General features: G+C 49.3%; 2 protein-coding genes across 10 annotated transcripts in view; both read left to right on the forward strand.

Moving 5' to 3' along the window:
* The window catches only part of gramd1bb (GRAM domain containing 1Bb), a 77155-nt gene extending 62297 nt beyond the window's left edge, over positions 1 to 14858 (forward strand). For 6 of the 9 annotated variants that reach the window (XM_062561081.1, XM_062561086.1, XM_062561080.1 and 3 more), the window contains 17 exons: positions 857 to 877; positions 1345 to 1368; positions 6151 to 6235; positions 6459 to 6562; positions 6672 to 6767; positions 7009 to 7089; positions 7184 to 7299; positions 7504 to 7666; positions 7788 to 7983; positions 8121 to 8264; positions 8362 to 8480; positions 8564 to 8706; positions 8795 to 8898; positions 9067 to 9367; positions 9757 to 9864; positions 10283 to 10403; positions 11020 to 14858. In XM_062561081.1, the coding sequence (XP_062417065.1) occupies positions 857 to 877; positions 1345 to 1368; positions 6151 to 6235; positions 6459 to 6562; positions 6672 to 6767; positions 7009 to 7089; positions 7184 to 7299; positions 7504 to 7666; positions 7788 to 7983; positions 8121 to 8264; positions 8362 to 8480; positions 8564 to 8706; positions 8795 to 8898; positions 9067 to 9367; positions 9757 to 9864; positions 10283 to 10403; positions 11020 to 11109 (2016 nt within the window). In that variant the 3' untranslated portion in view covers positions 11110 to 14858. Of the gene's footprint in view, positions 1 to 856; positions 878 to 1344; positions 1369 to 4892; positions 5077 to 6150; positions 6236 to 6458; positions 6563 to 6671; positions 6768 to 7008; positions 7090 to 7183; positions 7300 to 7503; positions 7667 to 7787; positions 7984 to 8120; positions 8265 to 8361; positions 8481 to 8563; positions 8707 to 8794; positions 8899 to 9066; positions 9368 to 9756; positions 9865 to 10282; positions 10404 to 11019 lie in introns of those variants that run through there. The other 3 variants (XM_037460320.2, XM_037460383.2, XM_062561085.1) reach the window with 2 other exon arrangements.
* A 1355-nt stretch (positions 14859 to 16213) lies between these two features.
* LOC119217488 (dapper 1) lies at positions 16214 to 25207 on the forward strand. The gene is made up of 4 exons (XM_037471167.2): positions 16214 to 16714; positions 21723 to 21858; positions 22093 to 22203; positions 22688 to 25207. Exons 1-4 carry the CDS (start codon positions 16484 to 16486, stop codon positions 24235 to 24237), a joined length of 2028 nt encoding a protein of 675 aa, XP_037327064.2. The 5' UTR covers positions 16214 to 16483; the 3' UTR covers positions 24238 to 25207.
* The last annotated feature ends 317 nt before the right edge of the window (positions 25208 to 25524 follow it).

Raw genomic sequence — 25524 nt, forward strand, 5'->3', positions numbered from 1 at the left:
GCGCTCGGCCCCCGAGGAGCAGAGGAGAAATTGAATGTGTTTTTGAAAAAGGAACTGTGCGTTATTATCCACTGGGTGTAAATGCATAAAATCCCGGTAATTGCTACAATCAACTCCACAAAAAGTAGATTGTCTGTCGCTGTGTTGCTTTCTCTCTTCCTTCCTTCTTTCACCCTCTGAATGATGCATGTTCCCCCTGCGAGGACCTCTGCTCTTAGAAGGAGCTTCATGTGTGATTGAGATACATCTCTGCTGCCCTCTGCTGTTCAACAACCTGCAACACAATCGATTGATCGTTCATTGAAAAAACAACTTTCCGATAAATTAGAGGCTACTGACCAATTTTTCTTTTTTTGAGAGATGGGCATGTTGTCGCACATGCCACAATGTGCAACAACATGCCCATCTCTCTCTTAATGGTAGACGTAATGTATCAATGCAGTGTGTGATATTTGAGTGAAATTACTTTCAGTTCTGCCAAAGCACGAAGCAGCTTTTATTTGATTGTATTTGATCAATCAAATAGATGTTTCATTTAAAATCTTTTCTGTAAGTAGCAGCTTCGTTTGAAATGAAAGAGAATTTCCCCCCTCTGTTACCTTCAGCACCTCGAAGTCCCAAATCACGCAGGGTTTAACCCGAGCAGACGTGCTTTGTTTTTTTTGTTTTTTTTTATAGTGTTGATAACAGACGTTAATTCCCGATTGACCTTCACGACCTGCTGTAACAGGTTTCAATCAGGTGGACCGTATGACACCCTGTGTATGTCCGTATGACACCCTGCTGCAGCCTGTACCCGTTCCACCCGCTTAAAAACACCCTCTCTCTCTCTCTCTCTCTCTCCCTCTCTCCGCAGAAGAGCCAAAGCTGGTACAACGTAAGTCAGACCTTGTTTTCTATTCACATTACACTAACACATGCAAAGTGTCTCACGAGTGTACGCGTGTGCTCACGTCACGCCGGGGACCCCTGGAGGTGTCTTTCGGCGGCGGGGTGCTGGTTACAAAAGGAGCGATGTCGTCCGTGACCTCGTTTGCTGCAGCACCAGGTGACCACTTGGGTTTACTGGTCCTCTGACGCAGGGGTTAATGGCATGGCCTTAAAAGACAACAACAACAACAACAACAACAGGCGGTGCTTTGTGATGCATGGAATCAGGGCGATCACAAGACTACGGCGTCAATTTTACCGTTACTTTATAGACCGCCACGGTGCTGTGGTTTTATTTTGCACCACTAGATGGCGCGTTCGCTGTACTTCTGGCTTATTTCTTTCTTTCTTTTTTTTGTGTATTCCCTGTGTGTGTGTGTGTGTGTGTGTACACTCTTCCCCTCTTTCCTCCAGCATGAAAGACAACACATCCTGAGAGTAAGCATGACTTGTATTCTTGTGCAACCCCCGTGCAAGTGACCGCCCGTCCCCCGCGCTGCGTGCCTCGGGCGGACGGACGGCGTCCCTCCTGCCTGCGTCTCGCTCCGTTCACTTCAGTCAGCGTTGTTGCCACCTCACAGCAAAGCCACACTTTGGAGGAGGCGATTTGACATGTTGAAAGCGTTTGTCAAGTTGCAGATTTGTTATTTTTTTGTTTCTATCTAATTCATTAAATCTTGCACTGACAAAGTGTGCTGTGGCTTTGCCTTTCGCCCCCCCCCCCCCGTCCCTGAGATGGTGATCAAAGACCTGGCGCCGCTCAAACGTCTAATTCTGGTACGCAACAGGTGGTAACAAGCCCACGGAGTTTCTCACTGTACTAAACAGATCCACAAACAGTCCCAGGGGCCTCTGGACGAGCCTTGAATGCCTTTGAACGACAGCGGAATGGAGCACGGCATATTTCCCTCCCGCCCGACTTCTGTTTCTGTGTCCTAAAAAAAACAACAAAAAAAAACAGACCTAGTTCCATACTTGTTGTTGTTTGGGCTCGTGTTTGACAATCAGCAGAAGATGCAGGGACCTTCCTGTGGACACGGGAAATGGAGAACTGCTGTGGAGATAAAAGGAGGCTTTGTCAAAAAAAAAGTCCAGACACTTTCTTAAAAACGGTCTCTAATACACCCAGCTATTAGCCCCCCCCCCCCCCCCCCCCCCGCACATTTCCTTCCACTGACCCGCCAGCTAAAAAGGAGTTGGTGTGGCTCTGACTAACACATGCAAATGTCATGTTAACTGTTGACATACAGTACACAAAGTGTACAAGGCACCAGGACCGCCTGCTCTTGTCATTAAATAGACTTTTTGCAAATCACCAACTGATATCACCTGCCATTAAGGCCCATACGCAAGGATGAAGATAGTGATATTATTTGTTTTAATCTCAACAAATCCCAATAAAAAGACCAAAACCAGCATTGAGTTTATCCTGCAAACACGTGTTGTGTTACTTGTGTGTAGTGGATTCCTCCTTGGCATAGATCTCCAATGGCGTCCAGGGAACCGGTGGGAACCCACTGCTGCACTTTGTGACCTCACCCTCATTACCATGAACACGGCCACTGCAGTTTATCTTGACACAAACCCACATACCACATCCTGCGCCCGGAAATGCCCCTGAGTGCAGCCCTTTGTATTAATCCGCAGCTTGAAAGTAATCCCCGACCAAAACACTGTTTAGGTCTTTTTTGAGTAAAAATGTAGCTCAAAACTACAGTGTGTTTTTTAGAAATGAACGAGTGGCCTATTATGTCTCATAATCGAAGGAAAGATCCAGAGACAGAACGAGGTTTCGTTGGTTTTGGTCTTTCGAGGGAGTTCTTCACAGTAAGAAAAACATAGAGCAGCACTGTTGTTGAGTATTTCGGTCTAAAAGCTCCTTGTATAGATGTGTTTAGTGTGAATGAAAACAAGTGAGCAGGGCTCTTCATGACATCCTGTACACTCATCCAGATACTGAAGCTCAATCGATGGTGTCCAATCATTACCTCCAAATGGCTCGGCTGTGCCTGTACGCGTGGGCGTTGTTCACCTGCACGCACGACGGCATGCCCGTACGTGCGCACCTCTTACACGGCGATGATGACCTCCCATGGCACTGAAACACACAGTGATTAAAAAAAAAAAAAAACATCCGTCCTAATGTGAGTCTGGGCCTGTCAGGGATGCGCACGGCCGGCGGCCATCTTTCTTTTCCCGCGGTGCCTCTGGAACGTTTTGTCTGTTTGTCGCAAAGAAACGCTTCGGCTGCCGCAAAGCGCGTCCGCGGGGAGCGGGCTAATGAGAGGGGAAGCTCGGACCAACGGTGGCGTTTGGACTTCAGGACTCTGGGCTTTCCCTCGGGGGGGGGGGGGGGCGATACGCGGCCACACGCCCCTGGCCTTTCAAATGACAGACCAGCCCGGGTCGAAAGGATGCGAGTGTCGTGGGGAGGACAGACGGTTACCTCATCGGCCTCCAAAACAGTAAACCCCCCCCCCCCCCCCCCCCTTACCTCGCAGTGCCAGTCTCCTCCGTCTCCCAATGTTTGTACACCGTTAATAGTTAACCGGATCCATAAACGCTGCGTATCTGCAGTCCCACCTCATCCCGAGTCTCATGCTGTCACCCTCCACCCCGGCGGGGGGGGGCTGCGTTCTGTCACAATGGGCTCTTTCTCTGGCTTGATTTATCGGAGAAAACAAAGCGCGTCAGCAGGAGATAAAGGATTTCTGGATTAAAGCCTCGTTCCGCGGGATATTTCCTCCACGCGATGCAAAAGGCGTCCTCCTCATTTGTTTTTTAAGAGCTGCGCTTGAATGAGGGCCACTGTTTTCCAAGAGGCCCTCTGCTGAAGACTATTTCCCCCCCCCCCCCCGTTTATTGCTCCTGCATTTCCTCGGTGTCTGCTTTAGAGTGAGGACGGGGGGGGAAATAACTGGAGAAGAAAGGTGGAACTCTGCGCTCCGGGGCTTCATCCAGCAGGAGTCAATGAGACGCAAGACAAGAGTCTTTTCCTCCCTTGCTGCTGGGACCTCCACACCGCAATGCCCACCTTCCTGACCCTTTGAAATATTTTTGGTCGAGAGTAGCGGAAAGGACACGCGCACCGATTGTTTTTGTCAAGGGCTGCTGAGAATGAGAAGCTGCGGGCTCTGCATCTTTCGGGGGCCCGAGCTAGGAGCAACAGGGGGAGATCGAGTGTCGCGTGTACACGAATAAACCCGATACCGAGGCGAGTGGAGGAGGAGGAGGAGGAGGAGGAGGCCGACTCCTCGCTGCCTTCGACGCGCATCAAAACTGCAGCGAACTGTCCTTTTTTTTTTTTTTTGGAGCTCGGACCCCAGCAGCTGTCGATCCCTCGTGAAACCAACAAACACAGAACTGTTTACACGTAGGGTCGGTTCGGGCCACTTCACCCTTTAGCGCACGCTCTGGGCTGCGATTCAGACATTCAGAAGATTGATGGTTTTGTTTTGCAGACGGAGGTAACTGGAGGTTATGCTCACATCTGTTCTCTGTAACTTAATCGCTTTGACGGACTCGTGCTTCAGCAGCTGGGAGCATTCGTTCATGTCCTCTTATTTAGTCCTGTTTTGCACTCGCACCCGGAAAGCAGGAGAAGGAAGGGAGAAAAAAAAGGAAAAGGGCTACTGGCATGATAATAAAAGACTTGTTGGGCGGGGGTTACTAGAGGGCAACGGCTGTAACTCCTCTCCCTGTGTGTGTGTGTGTGAAAGGGGGAGAGAGAGAGAGGGAGAGAGAGAGAGAGAGAACCACACAGAGACAAGGATCATGGGGCTGGAGTGTGCCGTGTCCACCGCTCAACCCTGAAAAGCGAGCAGCAGCACCCAAAACGAGGGAGGTGGTGGGGTGGGACGGGGGGGGAGGTGTTGGATACTTCAGCTCGCAAGCGTCTGGAATCTCAAGCTCCAGTCTGCACTCATTCTCCCAAGCCCCCCACCCCCCACCCCACCCCCCGCCGCGAGTGACAAGCCCTCCGACATGGAGTCGGACGAGGACGGCGCGATGTCCGACTGGGAGGCCGTGCTGGAGCTGGATGAGGCGCTGGCGGGGTGGTTCCTGCAGGGTTCGGCTGGAGGGGAGTGGGGGCCCCCTGCCCCCGTCCCGCGGGTTCCCGAGTGGGACGCCGAGGAGATCCCCGCTGTAAGTTGACCTCCACTTTAGTGGGAGGGGAGGGGGGGCGGAAACCACAAGGAGAGCAGTAATGTCACAGGACGGCGGGGCGGGGGGGGGGTCAGTTATTAGGCTTTGTAGCACTATGTATTGTATGCTGCTGTAAGCATGCTTTGGTTGTGGCTCGCTGTGGCCTTCGTCGGGTCACTGGGCGACTCGGTGTGTGGACGGCGTGGCTGTGGTTGCCCTTGGAGACGGATGGCGGTTTTTAATAGACCAGATCAGCCAGATGACGTGTACACTCACACCCGATAAATTCAATTATTACAGGTCTTGCACACTCTTGTTTTAGAGGCGAATGGAAGTGGAAACCAATGCCCAAAGAGAATCACCAGTTCAAATGCTTTGTTTTACAAGGATTGTTAACGTGAACAAGCTGTTCTCTTTCAGAGAGAGCGAGGAGAATTTTCTTCTGTCTCGTCATACGTCCCGTTGCCGTATTGGCAGCTATTGTTTCCTCCTTTTCCTGTTGAAGGAAAGCGTCTGGCACGGACAGAGAGCCCTCGGTTTGGCACTCGTGTGGAGGTTTTTATTCATGCCGGGGGCCCCTCTCTGAACATAATCCAGGCGGCTGAAGCCAAGTGAGGGAAAGCGTTGCTCGCCTCGTGTTGTTTGGAAAACCAGGTTAATCAAACCAAATCCGCGGTTTCATCAGATGCCCCGCCCCCCCCCCCCTTTTCACTAGACAAACGGCCCGTTGTCGGACACGACGACGCAAAACTCGAGAACGTGACCCGCGTTGCAAGCGCTCACGGCCGCCGCGGGGCCGCATGTGCGAAGCGCCGGATGACCCGCGGCGGGGCTGACCTGCGCTTCGTCGTTGTTGTGCATCGGTAAAAGAGGCCGCGGACGCCTGCTCGCCCGCTCACCTGCACATCCAGTAGCAGAGCCTGTAGGGTGGCTGTACCAGGTGACCCCACACGCTCACAGAAACGATTCAACGGGGAAGGGGGGGAGGCGGGGGTCGGGGGGGGGGGGGGGGGGGAGTCAGCGAGAGTCAGAAGCATTTGTGCGGCTGGTGGCTGACTCTGCCCGTCGCTGCAGGTGCTGAGCCCGACGTACAAGCAGCGCAATGAGGACTTCAGGAAGCTCTTCAAGCAGCTCCCCGACACGGAGAGGCTCATCGTGGGTAAGTGGGTAACAACAAACAGCAGCTATATATGTGTGTGTGTGTATATATATATACATACATGAGGGGAATGTTTGAAGGTTTCTTCGTGTCAAATTAACTGTGAATGTTAATAAATCCGACTGATCTTTTATTCAGCCGTTTTGGACCCTCTGGATGTGGTTTTTTTTGCGCGGTGAAATGTTGCGTGTGCCGATGTTCTTTCTTTCTCTCTCTGACCCAGACTACTCCTGTGCTCTTCAACGGGACATCCTCCTGCAGGGACGACTCTACCTCTCCGAGAACTGGATCTGTTTCTATAGCAACATCTTCCGCTGGGAAACGCTGGTACGCCGTGTTAACGTTCGGGACCTTATTCGGGACGGTATCGGGTCACACTTGGAACTATTGTGTGTGAGTGTCTCAATGTGTGCATTTTTTTCCCGTGTGTGTGTAGCTGACAGTGCGGCTAAAGGACATCTGCTCAATGACAAAAGAGAAGACTGCCCGCCTCATCCCCAATGCCATCCAGGTCTGCACAGACACTGAGAAGGTAAACAATGCAGAGCGACTACACCAGGAGGATGTATGACAGAATAAACGCGATACGCCTGAGACGCAGCAGTAAATATGTCTGAAGTATCATTATTTTTGCCCTATAGAGACATTAAAGTGGGCGGCACACCGTTTTTTGGCACGACCTGAAGTAATGTTGAACAACAGGGTTTCTTTCTCTCAATTGCACACCAGACTTAATGATTAGAAATGAAATATATATATTTTTTTTTTCCCAGCACTTTTTCAGCTCTTTTGGAGCCAGGGACAGGACGTACATGATGATGTTCAGACTGTGGCAGAATGCGCTGCTGGACAAGGTAGGCGTGGATCTGATCTGGGTTAATATCAGTCCTTGTTAGTAGTGTTTTTTGAGGCCCTCTCATCTCTCATCTCTCCCCTTGGTTGCTGCAGCCTCTTTGCCCCAAAGAGCTGTGGCACTTTGTTCATCAGTGCTATGGCAACGAGCTCGGCCTGACTAGCGACGACGAGGACTACGTTCCCCCCGATGACGACTTCAACACCATGGGGTGGGTCTATCGGTTACTACGGTTGCCGCATTGTAGACGGATTTCAGTCGATTACCTGATTGCCCTAAATTACAAATGAATTAGAGCCCAAATGGAGGCGTCACGTACAAGCATGCACACTCTCTCCGGGTCACGGGGGGGACACGTTTTCACGTCCTTCTCGGCCACGTTCTGGGCCTTTTGCTGGTCTCTGGTCACCTTCAGGTTCAGTGAGGAGATTCCCAACGAAGAGAATGAGATCATCAACGACAACTTGTCCAAGAGCAGCGCCGACGTTAAGCCTGAGGGGAGCCCGCCTCTGTTACACAGGAAGGTCGTCCCGAGCAGCACCCTGCCCACCCCCGGCCACCACGATGCGCCCATCACAGTAGGTCTCACTCATCTATGCGTTTACACACGTTGAATAGGCGACATTTTTCCTCGATTTGACCGGAAAGCATCATCGAAGTGGCGGATGCTCGTGTCCTTCTTTTTTTTTTCCCCCCCAGTTCGACCTCCCGGGAGAGGAGTACGCCGACTGCCTCCCCGACGGCGAGCTGCTCGCGTTGCCCCTCTTGTTGGAGGAGAGGAACTTTGCCACCAGCGGGCCTGGTGGTCCCGTCCCCTCGCCGTCGCTGGACTTCAACGACAACGAAGACATCCCGACGGAGCTCAGCGACTCCTCGGAGACGCACGACGACGAGGGTAACGGCCCCCGAAAACGGACAGACATGAGCGCCGCGTCGCCTCGCGGAGACGTGTCTTTTCAATGGTGTAGGTGATTGTCGAGCAGACTTTGAAGAGGGAAACCGGTCTCTCCCTGTCTTCTCTTGGACACGTAGGTGAAGTGCAGGCCTTTCAGGAGGATCTGAACGGCAGGCAGCACATCAACGAGATCTACAAGTTCAGCGTGGACAAGCTGTACGGGATCCTCTTCACAGAGTCGCAGTTCATGAGCGACTTCATGGAGCAGAGGCGGTTCTCAGGTCGGTGACTCTGACCCCCCCCCCCCCCCCCCACCCCCGATCTCGAATGTGCGGGGGCGTTGCTTAAAATGAGCTCTCTCGTCACGTTGCCGTTCAGATGTGGTGTACCACCCGTGGAAGAAAGAGGAGGACGGGAACCAGACCAGAGAGATCCTGTACACCATCTCGCTGTCCAACCCCCTGGCCCCCAAAACAGCCACAGTCACGGAGACGCAGGTACGGTCGACTCGGGACTCGGGACCGCTTCTCGAGCAAAAAGTAACAACGGGTTAAACGGTGTTTTTCCGTTCTCCGATCAGACCCTGTACAAAGCCAGCCAGGAAAGCGAGTGCTACATCATCGACGCCGAGGTCATCACGCACGACGTGCCCTACCACGACTACTTCTACACCCTCAACCGCTACATGCTCACCAGGGTGGCCAAGAACAAGTGTCGGTTACGGTGAGGGAGACGCACGCACCAGACCTCGTATCGCGTCTCACCGCAAGAGTCCGGATCTCACCGTCCCTGTTTCTGTTGGCGCCCTCAGGGTATCGACGGAGCTGCGCTACAGGAAGCAGCCGTGGGGGCTGGTCAAAGGCTTCATAGAGAAAAACTTCTGGAGCGGACTGGAACAGAACTTCCGTCACCTTGGTAACCTTCAGTTTCCGTTTGTTTTGTCTGTTCTGAGAATTGTAATACATTTGTTGGTGTAGACAATGAACTCCACAGATGCCTCGCCAAAGATGCACAATCGTAAAAATGGTGTGGCGATCTCCGGGAATCCCGCGAATGCGTAACCGCTGTCGCCGTCCCTCTCAGAGTTGGAGCTGGCCAAGCTGGAGGAGCTGCTGACCGAGTCCCACCAGCTGTCCCCGAAGGCCAAGGTGGTGAAAAACTCCACGGTGAGGCGGAAGAAGAGGCCGCTCCCCCACATGCGCAGTCAGCACCTGGACGAGGCGCTCAGCCCCGTTACCACGCCGACGGACGAGGAAGTGATTCAGAGGATCAAACAGGTGGCAGGCTCCACGCAGACCAGGCACCAGAGTCCAGACGCCCATCACCTGCCGGCAGGCCTCGCTCTGTACAGCGTCTCCAAACTGCTGCTCATCATCAGCTTTGTGTACGAAACGCACTCGTTTATCCGGCAGTAGGGGGACGCACAGACCTTCAGCACATGCTCATCTCACATATGTTAAAAACAGAGAATTCTCTCTGGGTCACGTTTTGTGTTTTTATCATCTTTTTTTTCCTCTCATTTGCAGAAACTACACAAACTTTTTTTCTTTCTTTATAAATATCTCATTGTTGGTGTTTCTGAGTGTAACCTCTCTTTCCTCTCCTCTCATTGCCATCCATAGGATCTGTCTAAGGTACATACATGTGTTCAGCCAGCATAGCCAACATGAATATGTTGAAAAGTTCTCCCAGCAGAGACACTGTCTTCCCCAAGGCACCACGAGTTGTTCAAAGGGGAGGACTAACACCCTTCTCCGTCTCGCCCTCCTCCAGCCTGGTCCTGCTGGTGTTCCTCAACATGATGCTCTTCTACAAGCTGTGGATGCTGGAGTACTCGACACAGTCCTTAACAACCTGGCAAGGTCTGCGGCTTCACGAAAGGTGTGCACCCACACACAGCTAATATTTTAGCAGCCGTCATTATTACAGAACCGATTTGTCAAGGAGATACAATCTGTTTTTTTTATTTATTTTTTTATAGTTCGGGCATTTTAGAATACAAAGAAGACATTATTTCCCGCTGCAGAGACGAGAACCGAATGGAGTTCTGTTTGGCCGTTTGCCCGAGAGGCCGTCACAACTATGCACACACAGCCACGCACATAGACTAAACTAAATCCATATGGCCGTTGACGTGTGTGACAGGAAAATGCCGAGCTTCTAAAATTACCCCCGAATAGCTCCGGGCCCGCTGAAACAATTTGCCAAATTGTTTGTTGGCAAGTCCTTCCGAAATGGAAGTCATGCTCGAGTGGCCGCGCCCTGATGTTGCTAATGTGCGTGCATGCGTGTTTCCCAGTAAACTGCCCCAGACGCAGATGGAGTGGGCCCAGCTCCTGGAGGCCCAGCAGCGTTTCCATGACGCCGAGCTGCAGAAATGGAGGGAGATTATCAAGTCGTCAGTAGTGCTGCTAGACCAGGTACTCCGAAATCTGCGCTGCTGCGGATAATAACATAGGAACAAAACGTACTGCATTCACAGCTCATGCGGAGCTCCTCGGACACTCTAAAAATGTACAACGAGCTATTTTAAGACTGGAGCTAGCGAGTATTCCATGACACTGCACACAGTGTGACCCATGTGCTAACATTCCCCACTGAAAGAGGGCGCCGGTGAGCCAGTGAACCTGACCTACTGGATGTGTGGGACATGTGAGAGTCTCACAGAATGGCAGAGGTTGAAAAGAGAATTACACGTCTTCTGCGACGTGCAGGAGGTTGTGGGCGTATTGGTACAACCACTAACTATAATACATCATTGTGTAATTCTTCTGGTTATTCTCAAGAATTATACAAATAAAAAATACAGGCGTAACCGTGAAAGAAAGTAATTTTTGCAATCCCTTGTAGTTTGTTTTTCAATGTTATAATATAATAATAAAGAATAAAGGCATTTGTATATACGTTTACATGGTTCTGCATTTTCAAAAGAAGCCAATGATTGAATATAAACTGTATGGAAATATACATTAGCCATTGAATAATCTTCTTACCTTGGAATCGATAAGCAAGCTAACTGTCATTACTCTTCCTTAGATGAAAGACTCGTTACTGAACCTCCAGCGGGGCATTGGTTTACGGGACTACAGCCCCGAGGCGGAGGAGAAGAGGAGTCGCTACCACTGACACGCCGCCAACAAGGCCATGAGGGCATGCTGTGCAATATACTGTAGGACCTGTTTTGTTTGTGAACCAGTATGAGGGCAGCAGCAGGACAACAAGTAGAGGACCGAGGGAGCTGGTCCAACAGACACAAAGAGAGAGCGGCCCTCGTCTCCAGCGCACACAGAGGTTGAGACCTTCCGGGAGGAGGAAATCACGGACAGAAAGTGCCCGCTTTCACACACGGGGGGGGACTGAGGTGTCCCCCACCATCACTCGTGGTAAAGGTGCTCCTTCTCTACACCTCGTGGGATAGACCGCGTTCTTCTGCGAGTGCATCCTACCGTAAGCCATGTCGAACCAGGGAGTCGCCGAGAGGAAGAAGGGAAAACTACTGCATGCATTTAGACAACCTAGCTACCCTCAGTCAGTGTTAATGTGGTCCAGTTCCAGTCTATGTGTGTCAAAAAACAAAAAAAGAAACGCAAAACAGAAGACGAGGGGAAACTCAGTCGAGGAAAATGGGGAGGGGGGGGGGGGGGGTCTCTCTAGACTGTTCCAAACCAGTTGTCCCTCTAGAGGTCCGCGCTGCAGCGTCCCTTTAGTGAACCTCCATGTGATCAAAGTAGAGAATCCTCCCACGACCAAAAAGGAAAAAAGACGAGCTGCAGCTGGGCAGCTCGGCTTCAGCGATTAAGTCCATGTTGCCTGGTTTGAACCTGGCCCCGTGTGGTCTCCGTCAGGGCGGGTTCCCTGTCAGACTGTTTAAATATTTAGAAGTAGGTTCTAAAGACAGACGAGAGCCGAAAGCCAGTTCTTTTAACGTTGTCCACAATTCACTGGATCAGTCGCTCGCCCCTGTCATTGCATTACTCGTCATCCTTCTTCTGGGTTAGAATGTATCAGCCTGGAAAAAGAAAAACTTTGATCACAGCTGACACGTTTTTGAAAAAAGGGGTTGCTGTAGCCAGACCAATAGGGAGATCTGTGTTCTTACATGTTTTATTACTAAACTGTGACTATATCTCTTTAAAAATGTTTCAAATTAGAAAGAATTCTATGAATATATTTGAAATATATAAGAATATTTCATTATTTAATATATATATATTTCAAAATATATAAACATTACCTATATTTATTGTTAATTTATGTAAATAAAGAAATTATCAGAGCTCTAGACCAGTTAAAGAATTTCTAACAAAAAGTGTTTTCTTCAAAAAATGCATGCCAGATATGTCTGTGACATGTCCAGTGTGCAAGTATGATTCTGCATTTGCGCGATTATATTTGCGTGCGCGTGAGAGTGTGTGTGAGTGCATGCATGCGTGCACAAGTGTGTGCTGTAAAGTGTGACATTTTTACCATTCCACACTTGTATGTTTCTTAATTTTTCTTTTCTGGCTCCTGCAGCCAGACTGCCTTTTTTAATGCTAATGCATTTGGATGCTGCCTTTGCATTAGCCCCACCAGGGTACCGTTTACAATTGAAGAGTTTGGTTCCAAAATGACATATCCAACATTCGACAACAAAGTCACACCTACTTTTACAAAATGATGGGTTGCTGAGACAATTCCTGTTAAGTGTTTGACACATTCTAAAGTAGCTTAAATCCACAGTTTACAAAAGGAAGAAGACAGAATTGATCACTTAGACTTTAATTCCATTCTTTCTCGTCTACGGATAAGTGACATTTTGGAGATGAACCCTTCATTTGCCCTCTATGAGCTACTCTTTGTTCCCGTCACCACATTAGTGGTTTGACAACTCTTTCCTGAAAGGAATAGTTTTAAAATTCACTTTCTCGCCAAAGGTTGGATGAAGTTTGATATCACTTTTACATCTCTACGCTAAATATGAAGCCACAGCCAGAAGCCATTTAGCTTAGCTTAGCTTAGCAAGCAATCTCCTGCCTCTACTTTCTAGCTACTAGTTAGCTTAGCTTAGCAAGCAATCTCCTGCCTCCACTGTCTAGCCACTAGTTAGCTTAGCTTAGCTTTGCTGAGCAAGCAATCTCCTGGCTCTACAGTCTAGCCGCCAGTTAGCTTAGCTAACAGCTGAGAACCACCTATGGTACGGACTGGTCAGGCTAGCTGTTTGCCCTTTGTTTCCATTGTTTCTGATAAGCTAACCATCTCCTGGCTGTTGCTTTATATGTAGCGTGCATATGTCTCAGTGGAATCAATTTTGTCGTCACATTACTCTTGGCAACAAAAGCAAATAAGCGGTTTTCCCAAAATGTCGAACTATTCATAAAAGCACCTACTTCATCCCATATTATACTCCCCCTTCCTCTTTGTCAAGTGTCTGTCTTGGAAGCATGAAAATGAACTTTACGCAACTCAAATGAACCAAAAGAAAGAAGTATAAATGTATTTCACAAATGATTATATTGCTGAGCTGGGCTTGGTGCGACAAAGTATTTGTCCACAGAGACCATTGATGGCTAAAAGAGTGTTGAAAACACTTCCAAATAAGTCATTGTGTTAACAAAAAGAGGGAAAGTTAAGCACTTTAAGGCCTTTTCAGGTAACGAATGAAAGAAAGAACTGGCAGCCGTTCAGTTTGGATCTGATCGCATGCAGGGCTGATGAAACTATCTGTGATGTCTTCTAGTTCATTTGACAATCACTGGGGATTCCAAACTCATTAGAAAGTCTGGTTTGAATTTGAACCCTGCCCGTTTGTTGTCGCTTACAAGTTACTTCTGCACGACTAGAATAGTTATGCGTAGATCTATTCAACATGCAAATCTCTTTTCAATGTCGCATCCCAAAGTCCCAATCTAAGGCCGGGACACTTTGTTGTCTATTTCAGCGCAAAGCAACACGAGATATGTATGAGGGGAATTGCATCCTTACTTTGTGCCTGCATGGCGTGTTACCCACTGACTTAATGAGAGCAGCATAAAAACTTCAGGATTGGACCCCTGCTGTGTGTGTGTGAATATTACATTTGGAGAAGGCACTGAGTAATGATTATGCATGGAAAACTTTAAGAACTGAATGTGAGTGGAAATTTTTTCTGTTTTATAGAAATCACTTTCACAACCCTGATGACACCGAAAGGTTATATTGAAGCTATGCTTCTTGTATGTGGAGGTACGGAGATGTCACATATATATAAATATATATATATATATATGAAAGTTTGATTGAAAAGCTTTAAAGTGTTTGTTTTTAGGAACTGGATTTTTCTTTTTTAGATGCTTGATATTTTTTGGCTTTAAAAATGGCAAAGCTTCTCATACTGTATTAAAACAACACACGGTAGATACTTGATTAGTTTGGTTGCGCTCTCCAATTCTGGTTTTATTGACTTTTATTGACCAATTCGACCTCGGGTGACACCTGTCTTCACAGTTATGAGTTACACGAATGATTGTACGACTACTATTGCTGGCTCAGTTGTGGAGAAACCCGACGGTCGCCGCCGTGTTTTGTCGACTAATGACTTGTGCGCCGCGTCGACCGTGTTAATTGGCATTTGCCGCCAAACGGCATCGATTGACACCCAACCGGCTGAGAAGTGACCACTGATCAAACACATAGCAAATGTTCCTCTTCGAGTGTGTCTTGAAAAAAAAAAAAAAACATGTACTGGTGTAGTTCTGTTCAAAGAGAATTCCACTGTTTGTTTTCTTTGTTTTTTTTGTTGTTTTTTTTTAGAAAATGTTCTGATCTCTAGGGAGACTTTTAGTGAAATTTCTACATGAGATGAATTTACTGTAAGCATATGTTGTGTATATCTGCAGTGTGCGCACACACACACACACACACACACACTGACAAAGGAATCTAACCTGCGCTGCGCGTAGGTTTTGACTTGCTGATGACTTTGCCTCATAGAGACTGAAGATAAAAGTGGCTTTCTGGTTCATGTGAAGTAGAGAATGGAAGTATGAATAAAAAAATATATATAATATACAAATAGTGTTGCCATTTTTCTTTTTACTTTTGACAAATTACATACATTACATATTACATATTTAAAGTTAATTCCTTAACCAACACGGTATGTTTGACCTCAGGAGACTTCCAGATGTATTACAGAAGATCGCATGTGGCACCAAGATGAAATATTCATCTCTTACTGCACTTAAATAAAATAAAATCAACAGATCTTAAAATATTGATAACAGCATTGTTATTTTGGGTGCCGCTTCTACCACATCTTACTGTGTATTCACAGTAGATCCGTGTGTTTCGATGGTTCCCTGTGGTCTCACTTTAATTAGTGTTGCATTAATGACTGTTAATTACCACTGATTCTGTTGTACAGACTTTACAAGCGAAAGCAGAGTCTGTACAAATGAAAGCTGAGATTCCAGTCCAGAGACTGAAACCAGTCTATGTAAAATAAATTGTGTTTCCCCCACAAAATTGTCAATGTCCTGTTAATTTAGGAAATTCCTTTTCCAACGTTTGCTGCAGTTTTTGTTTTGAGGAGAACATTTCCAATCCTCCGAGGAGATGCTGCCTAGGACACAAGGAATGGTAACGCATGTAATAGGATATGTCACTTACTTAAAAGGGCAAAGCCAGATGTTTTTCCAGATTGTTTTATTTATTTCCCAAACATGAATGTGTTCAGCATTCCTCAGCGTCCTGAAGGCATGAAGCTGAGCGCCAGCAGACGGAGACGGATTGATAACTTGATTCCACGTTGCAGAATGAGGTAACAACATACCATTTTTGCTGATACAGATCCATAGATTAGGATCCCGGTGACGTGCAAGAGGCCCATTAACCCGTACAATGCCTTCCGCAACATCTGTATGTTTTTAGAATACTCTGTGACATAAAGGTCATTGTTACAGCTCTTTTCAAAGAGTCGGATTATTGTTGCACTCTTTACTTTATTGCTACATGGTGGCCTGGAGCCCTTCCACGACGATAACCCCCCCCCAACCAAAGTGTATCACTCCACTCCCAGAAATAGCCTTTCCCTGAAGCAGTCCATTAGTCCCGGCCCACGATGGGCAGAGGGGTGAGGTCGACGCGTCACTGCAAAGAATCAAGGGGGATGGGGCAACGTCACGCGCAGCGATGCCACAGCCCCTCGCGTCCAATGGAGGCCGGGATTGGGTTCGCGAAGAGAGAGAGAGGAGGAGGGGGGTGGCGAGGAATGACTCCCACTTTTCTCTCCGTGGCTGGTCGCGGAGGGCGGGGGCTCCGCGCTGCGTTTGACAGCTGCGAAATAGAAAATGTACAGCTCCAAAGCCAGCGCACTCTCGCCAGGCACCGGGATGCGCCGTGGCTCCTCGTAGCCCGCGGATGCCCTCGTAAAATCTGCGCCAATTACTGAGCGCAAACTCCACCGGGGGGAGTCTATTTTTTTTCTTCTTGTGCGGGATTTTGTGCGTGGGAGGGGGTGGTGGTGGTGTTGTTGGAGGACATGCATCGCGCGTTCTCGTTCCCGGCGACTTCGGAGCGCAGTCGGACCAAGGAGCGCCTGGAGGCGAGTCTGTCCGGGCTGTGCGAGCTGGAGCTCCGCAAGCAGAGGCAGGAGTGCCTGGTGCTGGGGGCGCTGGCTCTGGGGGACCCTCTGCTCGAGGGCCGCTCCGGAGCTGAACTGGCGGGGTTCAGCAGCTGGGGCCAGGAGAACTTGACACTGAGGCGCCAGCTGGTAAGAACTAAGAACTTTGTGCGTCCTTTACTGCGTGTTCAGAGGCCAGCGGACTCCCCCCCCCCCCCCACTCCCCTCTCCCTGCATTCCGCGGTTCCTACATAGTTGTGTGAATACGTCTGGGCCGGGACAGCGCATCCTGGCCGTTACGCAGCGCCTTTTGTATCGTGGTGACCTTCCTCTACGAGGAAAACAACAACAACAAAAAAGTTACTCAACTTGATTAATAGGCCCTCTGTTTGAAAGGATGCGATGCGTTTCTGTGATTTATGCTCGTGGGTAACGAAACCAGGGGGTGGAGCACCCGCCGTTTGTTCCACGGAGCGACTATTTAATGGCCCATTGTTCCCTCATCATGGACTTTTGAAGCTTGCGCTACTTAACAAGCTCTTATTTGCGCTCTCTGCACACACACACACACACACACACACAGCAATGACCTGTGTCTCCAGCTCGTCTTCTGCTCTTCTACATTTGTACGTTACAAGTTCCTTCCAGAGAATTGATAAGGTGGCTTTTATCCTCTTATGTCGAGCTCGTGCGTGAAGTTGCGACAAAAAAAAAATGTTTCCGAGGATTAACATGAGAATAAGAAACTGGGTTAACCCAGACAAATGCAACTTTGTCTGCCAGCTCAAGCATCTCCAGAAAGCTCCACGCGCCGCCGAGCGCAGCGCCGTAAACCGTGTTTTTCTCGTGTGTTTCTCGTCTTGCTGCTCTACTTTAAACGTCCCAGGCTGCAGCCCGCTATCTCCACATTGCTACAATAGGAAGCCATTATTAAAGAGGGTGAAAAACGAAATGAAATCGGTCGCCTCCTCTTCGCACCTCCTTCCCTCCTCCCTCCTGCTCCTGCGCCGGGGGTCTAACAATAGGCGCATATGGAGGAGAATACTAATGAGTCCAGATAAGGCTCCCGCGAGGCCTCGCGCCATGCCGTCATTTGGTTATGCCATAATAATAATAATAATAATAATATGGCCCCTGGGATGTATTTTGGTTTCGACGATTTCTCAACTCTTTTTGGGGGGTAATTTCACCAAAAAAACAAAGATGTCTTCATTTAAAAGTTCCCCGAGACCGCACGCTCTCGTTTTCTGCAAACTGATGTTTATTATCTGTTATGCTCACCCCAGCGTGTTAGTAATTACACGGGGAGGGAAGGGGGGGGGGGGGGGGGTCCTCGGAGAGTACTTTTTTCTCTATTTGACTCTTATTGAGTCTTCATATCAGGTCACCATCTGCGTGCCATGCCCAAATCCCCAATCTCATCCAGCATGTGGATTAAAGTCCCCCCCCCCCCTCCCCCCCAAATAAAAATGCACAATTCGCAGTGTGACACGGAAACCCACAGGCCCGTGGGACTGCCAGCGCGTGCGCGTGGGTGCCACAAACATGATTGTGGCCCCAGACGGGGCTGACGGGCCTCCCCCCTGGATACAGTTTGTTTGGTGTTGACAGCTGTGGGACGCCAGACAGCAGCTGGGAAAGCATGAAGCTCAGACCTCCCTCCCGGCGACCTACTGCGCACGTTTGAAGAGAGTGGAAGAGAATGCATGAATTGTGTATGAGTGTATGGCATGCAAATCGTTTTGTTGGAACCCCCCCCTTAGACTCGTAGATTCTAATCAAATCAAGATTGGGATCATCATCTGTGCATGTGTGTGCGTGTGGGTGCAGCATTTGTAGCACGGATGTGTCTGCAGTATGTTGTGCCTTTTCTGAGCTGCTGGGGTGTCATCCATCAGGGATGTGTGTGTGTGTGTGTGTCCTTGTGTTAAGACAGCAGCACGCCATTAGTGAGACCCGCGGGGCGGTCGGTCTACTCGGCGGAGGCCGATCGCTGGCGCGGATCACCGGCTGGTTCCCTCCGCTTTTGTGCTGGTACACGAGGACAAAGAGGGAACAAACCCCCAAATGTCTCTGCGTTACTCCACTCATATTAATACAACTAAAACGCATGTGCGTGAACATGCACGTCCGCACAGACTGTGTGTACAGACCTAGTCTGAGCTTATAGCGTCTCTTAAGGAGCCTCCTCCATTCACAGCCGAGGCGCCCTGGTGCCCCGCTCGCCAGCCTGGGTGCACGCAGGACGGAGTCAGGGGATGCTAATGAATGCCATTCACCGCACGCATGTCAACACCGGGAGCACCTCTGTGTCAACATCTGTCGAAATTAGAATTCATCATTCAAATTTCATTTCTATTAACATAGCACATTTATAAGGTGTGTGTGTGTGTTTGTCTTGAAGAAAGAAGGGATCAGTAGTTTAGTCAAGCAGTTTAACTGGCGGCACGGTGTCTAGTATTTGTGTGTGTGTCTGTGTGTGTGTGTGTGTCTCTGGCCTCACACAGCCTTCTCTGTGTGGAGCCAGTCACAACATTGCTTCAATTATAGAGGGTCCAGCAGTGCTGCTTCATGCCTCATGTGTCCTATTCCGTATGTTTTTACATCCTGGGCTGGCCTTTCAAAACCAGTGACTCGTTAGGGTCTTTTCTACAGATCAAAACCCTCTTAAAACAACCAGCCTCAGTTTTCCTCATGTCCTCGAGATTCTTTTGTCCCAACAAAAAAAAAGAACGTGCCTTTTTCAGCTGGTTAGTGTTTGTTTCACATTGAAAGAGCCGGTGTGTAACATCTTTACGGCTTGGTGAGTCTGTCTGCACAGGGTCCTCTTGTCTCCCCCATCCCCCCCCCCCCTCCCTCCCCCCAGCGGCCGGGAGCAAGGGGGCGCAGTGAAACAGTGACGCTACAGTGTGCAGAGCGTCAGGGAACCCGTGTGAGACCATTAATAATGGAGAACAATCCAAAGCCCCGCTTGCAAAATGCTCCCCAATAAAGGAGGAACCTTCCGTGAAGCGGAGCTACTGCATGTTGTATTGTGTTTGGTTTGGTTTGGTTGTCCACAAAGGTCCGTTTCACCATTATAATTTAATTACCAGCTCCATTCGCTTCCTCAGTTTTGCAGGAGGCCTGCGATTGTGGGCGCGGCCACAAAACGGGCTGCAAGCAATCGATAACGTTAATTTGTATCATTGACGAATTGATTACCGATAGTCTGCCCTACTGCCAGATTTCTCTCCACAGCCAAAAAAAAAGAAAAGAAAAAAACGCCGCTGCCCGCTCTTGACTTCTGCCACGACAAAAAGAACCTTATTGATGTATTTATGCTAATGCTCGGTTCATATCAGACAAGAGGCACTCTCGCCCGAGACAAAGGAAATGGCCGTGTTTGGGGGGGTGAGGGAGGTCGCGTGGGCAGCGAAGGTCAGCGCAGGGGTCGATTGCACCTCGGAAAAAAAGGATTTGCACTGTGGCCGCGTTGAGTGTGCAGGGACAAAGGAGCTCCTGCAAACGATTGGGGAAGCACCGACCGGCGGCCCGGCGGGATGTAGTTTCCTGCGCAGGTCACAGCTCTGAGGAGACGCTCCTCTGTGGCCGAAGGCCTCAAACCTGTGCGGCAATGGTCATTCGGTCTGTTGTCGGTCGGTTCTGAGGTTTCGAGTCCCAACGAGACTGTGAGTGAACAGCAGTCTGCAGATGTGTAGTTCTTTGAGCTGATTGCTGACATGCACATGTTTAGCAGGTATCGTCTTTGTTCACCGTGTTGGACCTGGGTCACAAACCACAGCGTTGGACAAGCGCAAATATGTCCCCAGAGGACGGGCCGACGGCTCAGTAAAGGGATTACGGTCCTTATATTTGGTTCCTCTGATGCTAAATCCATTCTTAAGATTCACTACTCTGAGCTGACAGTTATTTAATTCGATCTTTAGTTTTTCTCTGTGTGTTTCTTTCTTTATCTTCTAAGCCACTTTGACGCAGACCTGATGGATGTTTCCACTTTTAATTGGTTTATGTGACAAAAAAAGAAAATAAATATTAGCTTAGTCAACAGCCTTTATCCTGTGGGCACCAGGAAGTTCTTCTTTTTTTTTTAAATCACGATCAGATCCATCAAACAGTAGTTAAGATGTTTCGTCCTGGACCAAATCGCTGAGCAGGCTAAAAGTATCTCTATGACAAATAGCTTTTTAAAATAATTTCTCAACAGCTGTTTTGCACATTTGCACACAATGGGACCTTTCTTCAATCCCGTGGGCAGCGTTTTTTCTATCGACACAGACACTCGGGGAGTGCAGAGGACCGTAGCAGTGGTCTGGCAGGTGCTCCATCACAGCAGGTTTGTGATGTAGAAAGTGTCACCTCGTGGCGAGGACATGCTCAATCTTCTGCTAATGAAGTGTCTTAATGAACCAAGTGTGTGTGGGTGTGTGTGTGTCTGTCCAATCAATGTGGATAAGCTTTGTCTGCTGATGTCGACATGAGATCTGCACGAATTGTCTGACTGGCCGAAGGAGAATGTCCAATGTCCTGTGTGTGTGTTTCGTCTCTTTTTTTTAATTCTATTTATGAGCAAGCAATATTTGGCTCTATATCTGGATAGCCTGTGTGTGTGTGTGTGTGTGTGTCTGATCACATGAAAGACCCTCCCCCCACCCTTTACAGGCGTTAAATCATTCATGGTCTGACTCGGGGAGGCCAGGGACAGGCGTGGCTGCACAGTGGTGACCTGCAAAGTCTGCATTTGTGTTACAAGGGTAACAAGGAAAGGGGAGTTGTGTCATTTTGTGTTTTTGTTCGTTATTGTACAAAAGCCACAACTGGCTCTCTCTCATCCGATTGAAACGTCCATCTTTGGGGATGAAGTGACAGCTTGTTGTACTAATGGTTATAACTAAGTTAACTAACATAAAATAACCTCTGCTTGCTGAATAATCTACTTTACACACCATTTATTCATTTTTTTTAACGCTATTCAAATACAACCCATTCACCTATAATATAAAACCCTTGAGTTAGTGATGCACACTTTTGTGATCAGTCGATTTATCGCAAAGAACTTCTTGCTTTTGTTGTGGAAATCCCTAATTGTTTCCTTTTACCATTGGGGGGGAAAATGACAGCCTCTGTGTGTGTGTGTGTGTGTGTGTGTGTGTTTCAGAGTGCCCTTCAGAGCACCCCATGGGGCCTGATGCAGGCGCTGGAGCAGCAGGCGGGGGAGCTGAGGATTGACGCGGAGGACGGCGGCCATGATGGCGCTCAAGCAGCAGAAGGAGGCGACAGTCGGCCGAGTTCGGGTACTGACACCAAACCTTCTCCTTCTCCCGCTCCGCAGCTCACGTAGTTCACCGCTTTGTACAACGAGCACTTTGTTATTTCAATAAAGCCACTCCTGTTGCATGTTTGTGACACTTTCTGCATTAAGACATATTTTTAACTAAACCGGAATCTTGATCTCAAATAAAGGAGACAGTCATCCCCCCTCTCTCTCTCTCTCTCTCTCTCTCTCTCTCTCTAATCGCATTTCCCAGGTTTCTATGAGTCGAGCGAGGGTCAATCGCCTAAAGGGAGATCTTGTTCCTCAGAGTCAACAGAGCCCGTTTCCTCCTGGGCTCACACCAACGACAGGCCGAAGTCTGTGGGTAAGTAAAAGCAGCAGATGCAGAAAGCCTTGAGTATACAACTACACACAAAACGCTCTTGTTCGATGTTCAAGAGAAGCAACACAAATGTTTGCGTTACCTTTAAGTCTTTTGCGTTATCAATCATTCAAGTCTCTTCGAATCACAGCATGTATTCATCTCTTTTTTTCTTCCTCTAATGGTATCTACCCCTCAATAATCCATAGAGATTAAAAAACATGGCTGCAGCATGTGGTTTATTTTGCAATTGGATTTGTCGTTGCTATCGGATGTGAGTGCAACTGTTTTATAAGATTAAGTATTCCATGTAATGAAAAAATGGTTAAAATCGTAGAATGGATGTGAAAAAAGTCCCTAAAAATATTGTAGAAAAACTAAAACTGTCCTTACCTTGAAGTGTCGGCACTACTTAATGTTTTGTATTGTGCTGTATTAATCATGCGCCTGCACCCTGACCATCGACTGCATTATCTCCGGTTATCAGGTGACCCCCTGATGCTGAACGGAGGACAGGATGTGCCCGTCCCCCGCGCGGGCCTCCCCCGCTCTTTCTCAGCCCCTCACCCGCCTCTGGAGGGCATCGCCGAGGAAGGCGGGGCGGGGGAGTCGTGGCAGTGGGACGCCGGCGGTGGGGGCGGGGCCTGGCAGCAGCAGCAGCAGCAGCAGCCCGCGGAGGATCAGGTCACAGAGGAGGACTACCAGCTGGCTCTGAGGGTCGAGGGTTACATCCTCGGCCTCATCCAGCGCTACACCCTCCCGCCGCGGCCGTGTCAGCCTCGCACCACCCTGAGCCCCGACCCCCAGTACCCCGGTGCCTCCGGGCACGGCTCCCTACACAGGAGAACTCCTTCTCTTACCACAGAGCAGCACTTTCCTGACCCCCACTTCCAGCCCCACGTTGACCTTTCAGCAAACCCTAAGGGCCAGGGCTGGGGTCGTGACCTCCAGGAGGGGGAGGCCTGTGGAGCAGAGGCCCCATCTTTGGAGGAGGACTGTTATCTTGCTCTGCCCTACCCCCAGTCCAGGCCGCACTCGCTGGCCGAGAGGCTGCAGTCACCCCTGCCCTCCGTGGACCCCAACTGTGGTGCCGGAGCTCTTGACTTTTATTGTGAACCCCCATCCCCCCAGCATTACTTACATCACACACAGCTCCCTATTCACCCCAAACACAATTTAGTGAGTGCTCAGTACATCCCCGGGCAAGCCTGCCATGCCCCCGTGCGCTCGCCCCGACACTACAACCCGGAGCAGGCCAAGCCCAACCGCGCCGCGGCCTCCTCCGACCCCCCGAAGGCCAGAGCTTCCAAGAAGAGCCACGGCGAGCGGCAGAGGGCCAAGAAGTCGGGCAGCAAAGCCGGCCGATCGCAGTCGGAGAACAGCCTGCTGGGCCAGCGGGTGCTGCCCGAGCGCAGGTACAGCACCACCGAGAGGCACCAGGGCCGAGGGGAGCCCCCCCCGGGCCGAGGCCACGCCGCCGGACACCCGGCGGGGGGCGGCGCCGGCGACGGCGCGGGCCGGCGCTGGTGCTCCAACGTGGAGCTCAGCCAGGACGAAGGGGAAGCGGCGGCGGCGGCGCAGCCCCACAGGCGACCTGCGCGAAAGGTTCGCCACGGCCCCCCCCAGGCCCAACACCAGAACTACCAGCAGCACGGCCAGCGCTGGCACCCCGACTACCCGGAGACGGCCCCTCTCTGCCGCGGAGAGGAGAGCTACGGCGGAGCCGCCGCCGGCGCCGCTGCCGCCCTGCCCGTCGAGTCCGAGTCCAGCATGAGCGAGGTGTACTCGCCGGCCTCCAGCTCGCTGTCCAGCGACTCGGACGGGAGCGGGGGCCTCGTGTGGCCCCAGCAGCTGCCGCCGCGCCTGGCGTCCACCTCGTCCTCGTCCTCGCCCTCACCGCAGGCGCCGACCAACGCCGCCGCCGCCGCCGCCGCCTCTCAGCCAAAGGCCTTCGTGAAGATCAAAGCCTCCCACGCTCTCAAAAAGAAGATCCTGAGATTCCGCTCGGGGTCACTCAAGGTCATGACGACCGTGTGACCCCCCCCGCCCCCCGTGTTTTTAAGCCACTGTCCGAGCAACTCTGTGGCGAATACTCGAGGTCGGGCCTGTCGTTTGTTAACTGACCAATCCGGCTTTGGCACGCTGCCTACCTCTGGTTTCAAGACGTTCGTGCCGAGAGACATTTAGAGACATTTAAAGATCTGAAGGAGATCATTTGGTTGAATTTGTCTGGTAGGTGACAGCCATAAGACACTCGACTAGTGAGCACCGTTCTGCTCTGATTGATGATAATTGGCGTCATCGTTACGCTGCGTTCACACGGCGACTGAAGCGTTCGTCTCGATGCCTGTTGGCCGTATAGTTAATTAATCGTGATGTGTGGTTAATTGATTCATTAAAACGGTACATTGTCAAAAGCTTCAAGTCTTGCTAAAACACCAAAGCTGTAGGAAATGACATTGAAGTATTTTATGGTACTGACCTTTTCAAAAAAAATTGGGTTAAATCAATTGTTCCAAAATTTCCCACAAATGTCCTTGAAAGCTTCTTGGAAAGAACTGTGAAATTTGGATTAATTAAACTCAAGGAATTATCAATAGAATATTTATTCGTTATTGGAAAGTTAAAAGTGATCTGACTTTGCGCTGAATTGAAGCCTGTAGTCACCACTAGATAATTGGAATTAATTGGAGTGTATCATTTAAACAGTCCCTATTTGTCCTTCATAGTTCGTTCCGGGAACTATTGGGTTTTTGTTCTGAAGCTACAGACCCATGAAATAAAGTTCTTCTCAAAATAATACTTCAGTGTGTGGTGGAAACTTGAAGCTTCAGAGTAAGGATTTATCTTGAAATATACAAAAAAAAATGTTATTTGTGAAGGATTGAACTAATGTGTAATAGAACAAATCTATGTTTACATTTGGTTCTCACACAGTATTGGTGGTGTGAGTGTTGTTCTCTGAGGAGGGTACTTTGTAAACTGTGCTGCAGGGACCAATGAGCAGTGGAAGCCATACTAAGGACACAGTACATATACATGCATGCATTCACGCACATATGTTTAAGTGCACGTATTATTGAAACATATTTACACAGGATTGGACACACTTGTAAATATGTGTGTTTCTGTATATACCATCACGTGGCCTTGTTTTGGAATGAATGTAGTTTGTAAATAAAGGCTTTTTTCTCTTAATTTTGGTAGCTAAGTATATTTTTTCGTATTTATTATTGGTACAAGATCAGTTTAAAACATCATACATTAACATAAATATGCACAGGTAAATGTTTTAAAAAAAAGAAAAGGTATTTACATCACTTA

Source organism: Pungitius pungitius, chromosome 3 (assembly GCF_949316345.1).
Source record: "Pungitius pungitius chromosome 3, fPunPun2.1, whole genome shotgun sequence".
NCBI classification, from domain to species: domain Eukaryota; kingdom Metazoa; phylum Chordata; class Actinopteri; order Perciformes; family Gasterosteidae; genus Pungitius; species Pungitius pungitius.

What these genes read in the sequence shown, in the direction of transcription:
- LOC119217488 (XM_037471167.2), top strand. Translation starts at nt 16,484, where the DNA reads ATGCATCGCGCGTTCTCGTTCCCGGCGACTTCGGAGCGCAGTCGGACC. An exon ending in TGACACTGAGGCGCCAGCTG is followed by an intron (nt 16,715 to 21,722) that starts GTAAGAACTAAG and finishes TGTGTGTTTCAG; the next exon opens with AGTGCCCTTCAGAGCACCCC. An exon ending in CGACAGGCCGAAGTCTGTGG is followed by an intron (nt 22,204 to 22,687) that starts GTAAGTAAAAGC and finishes TCCGGTTATCAG; the next exon opens with GTGACCCCCTGATGCTGAAC.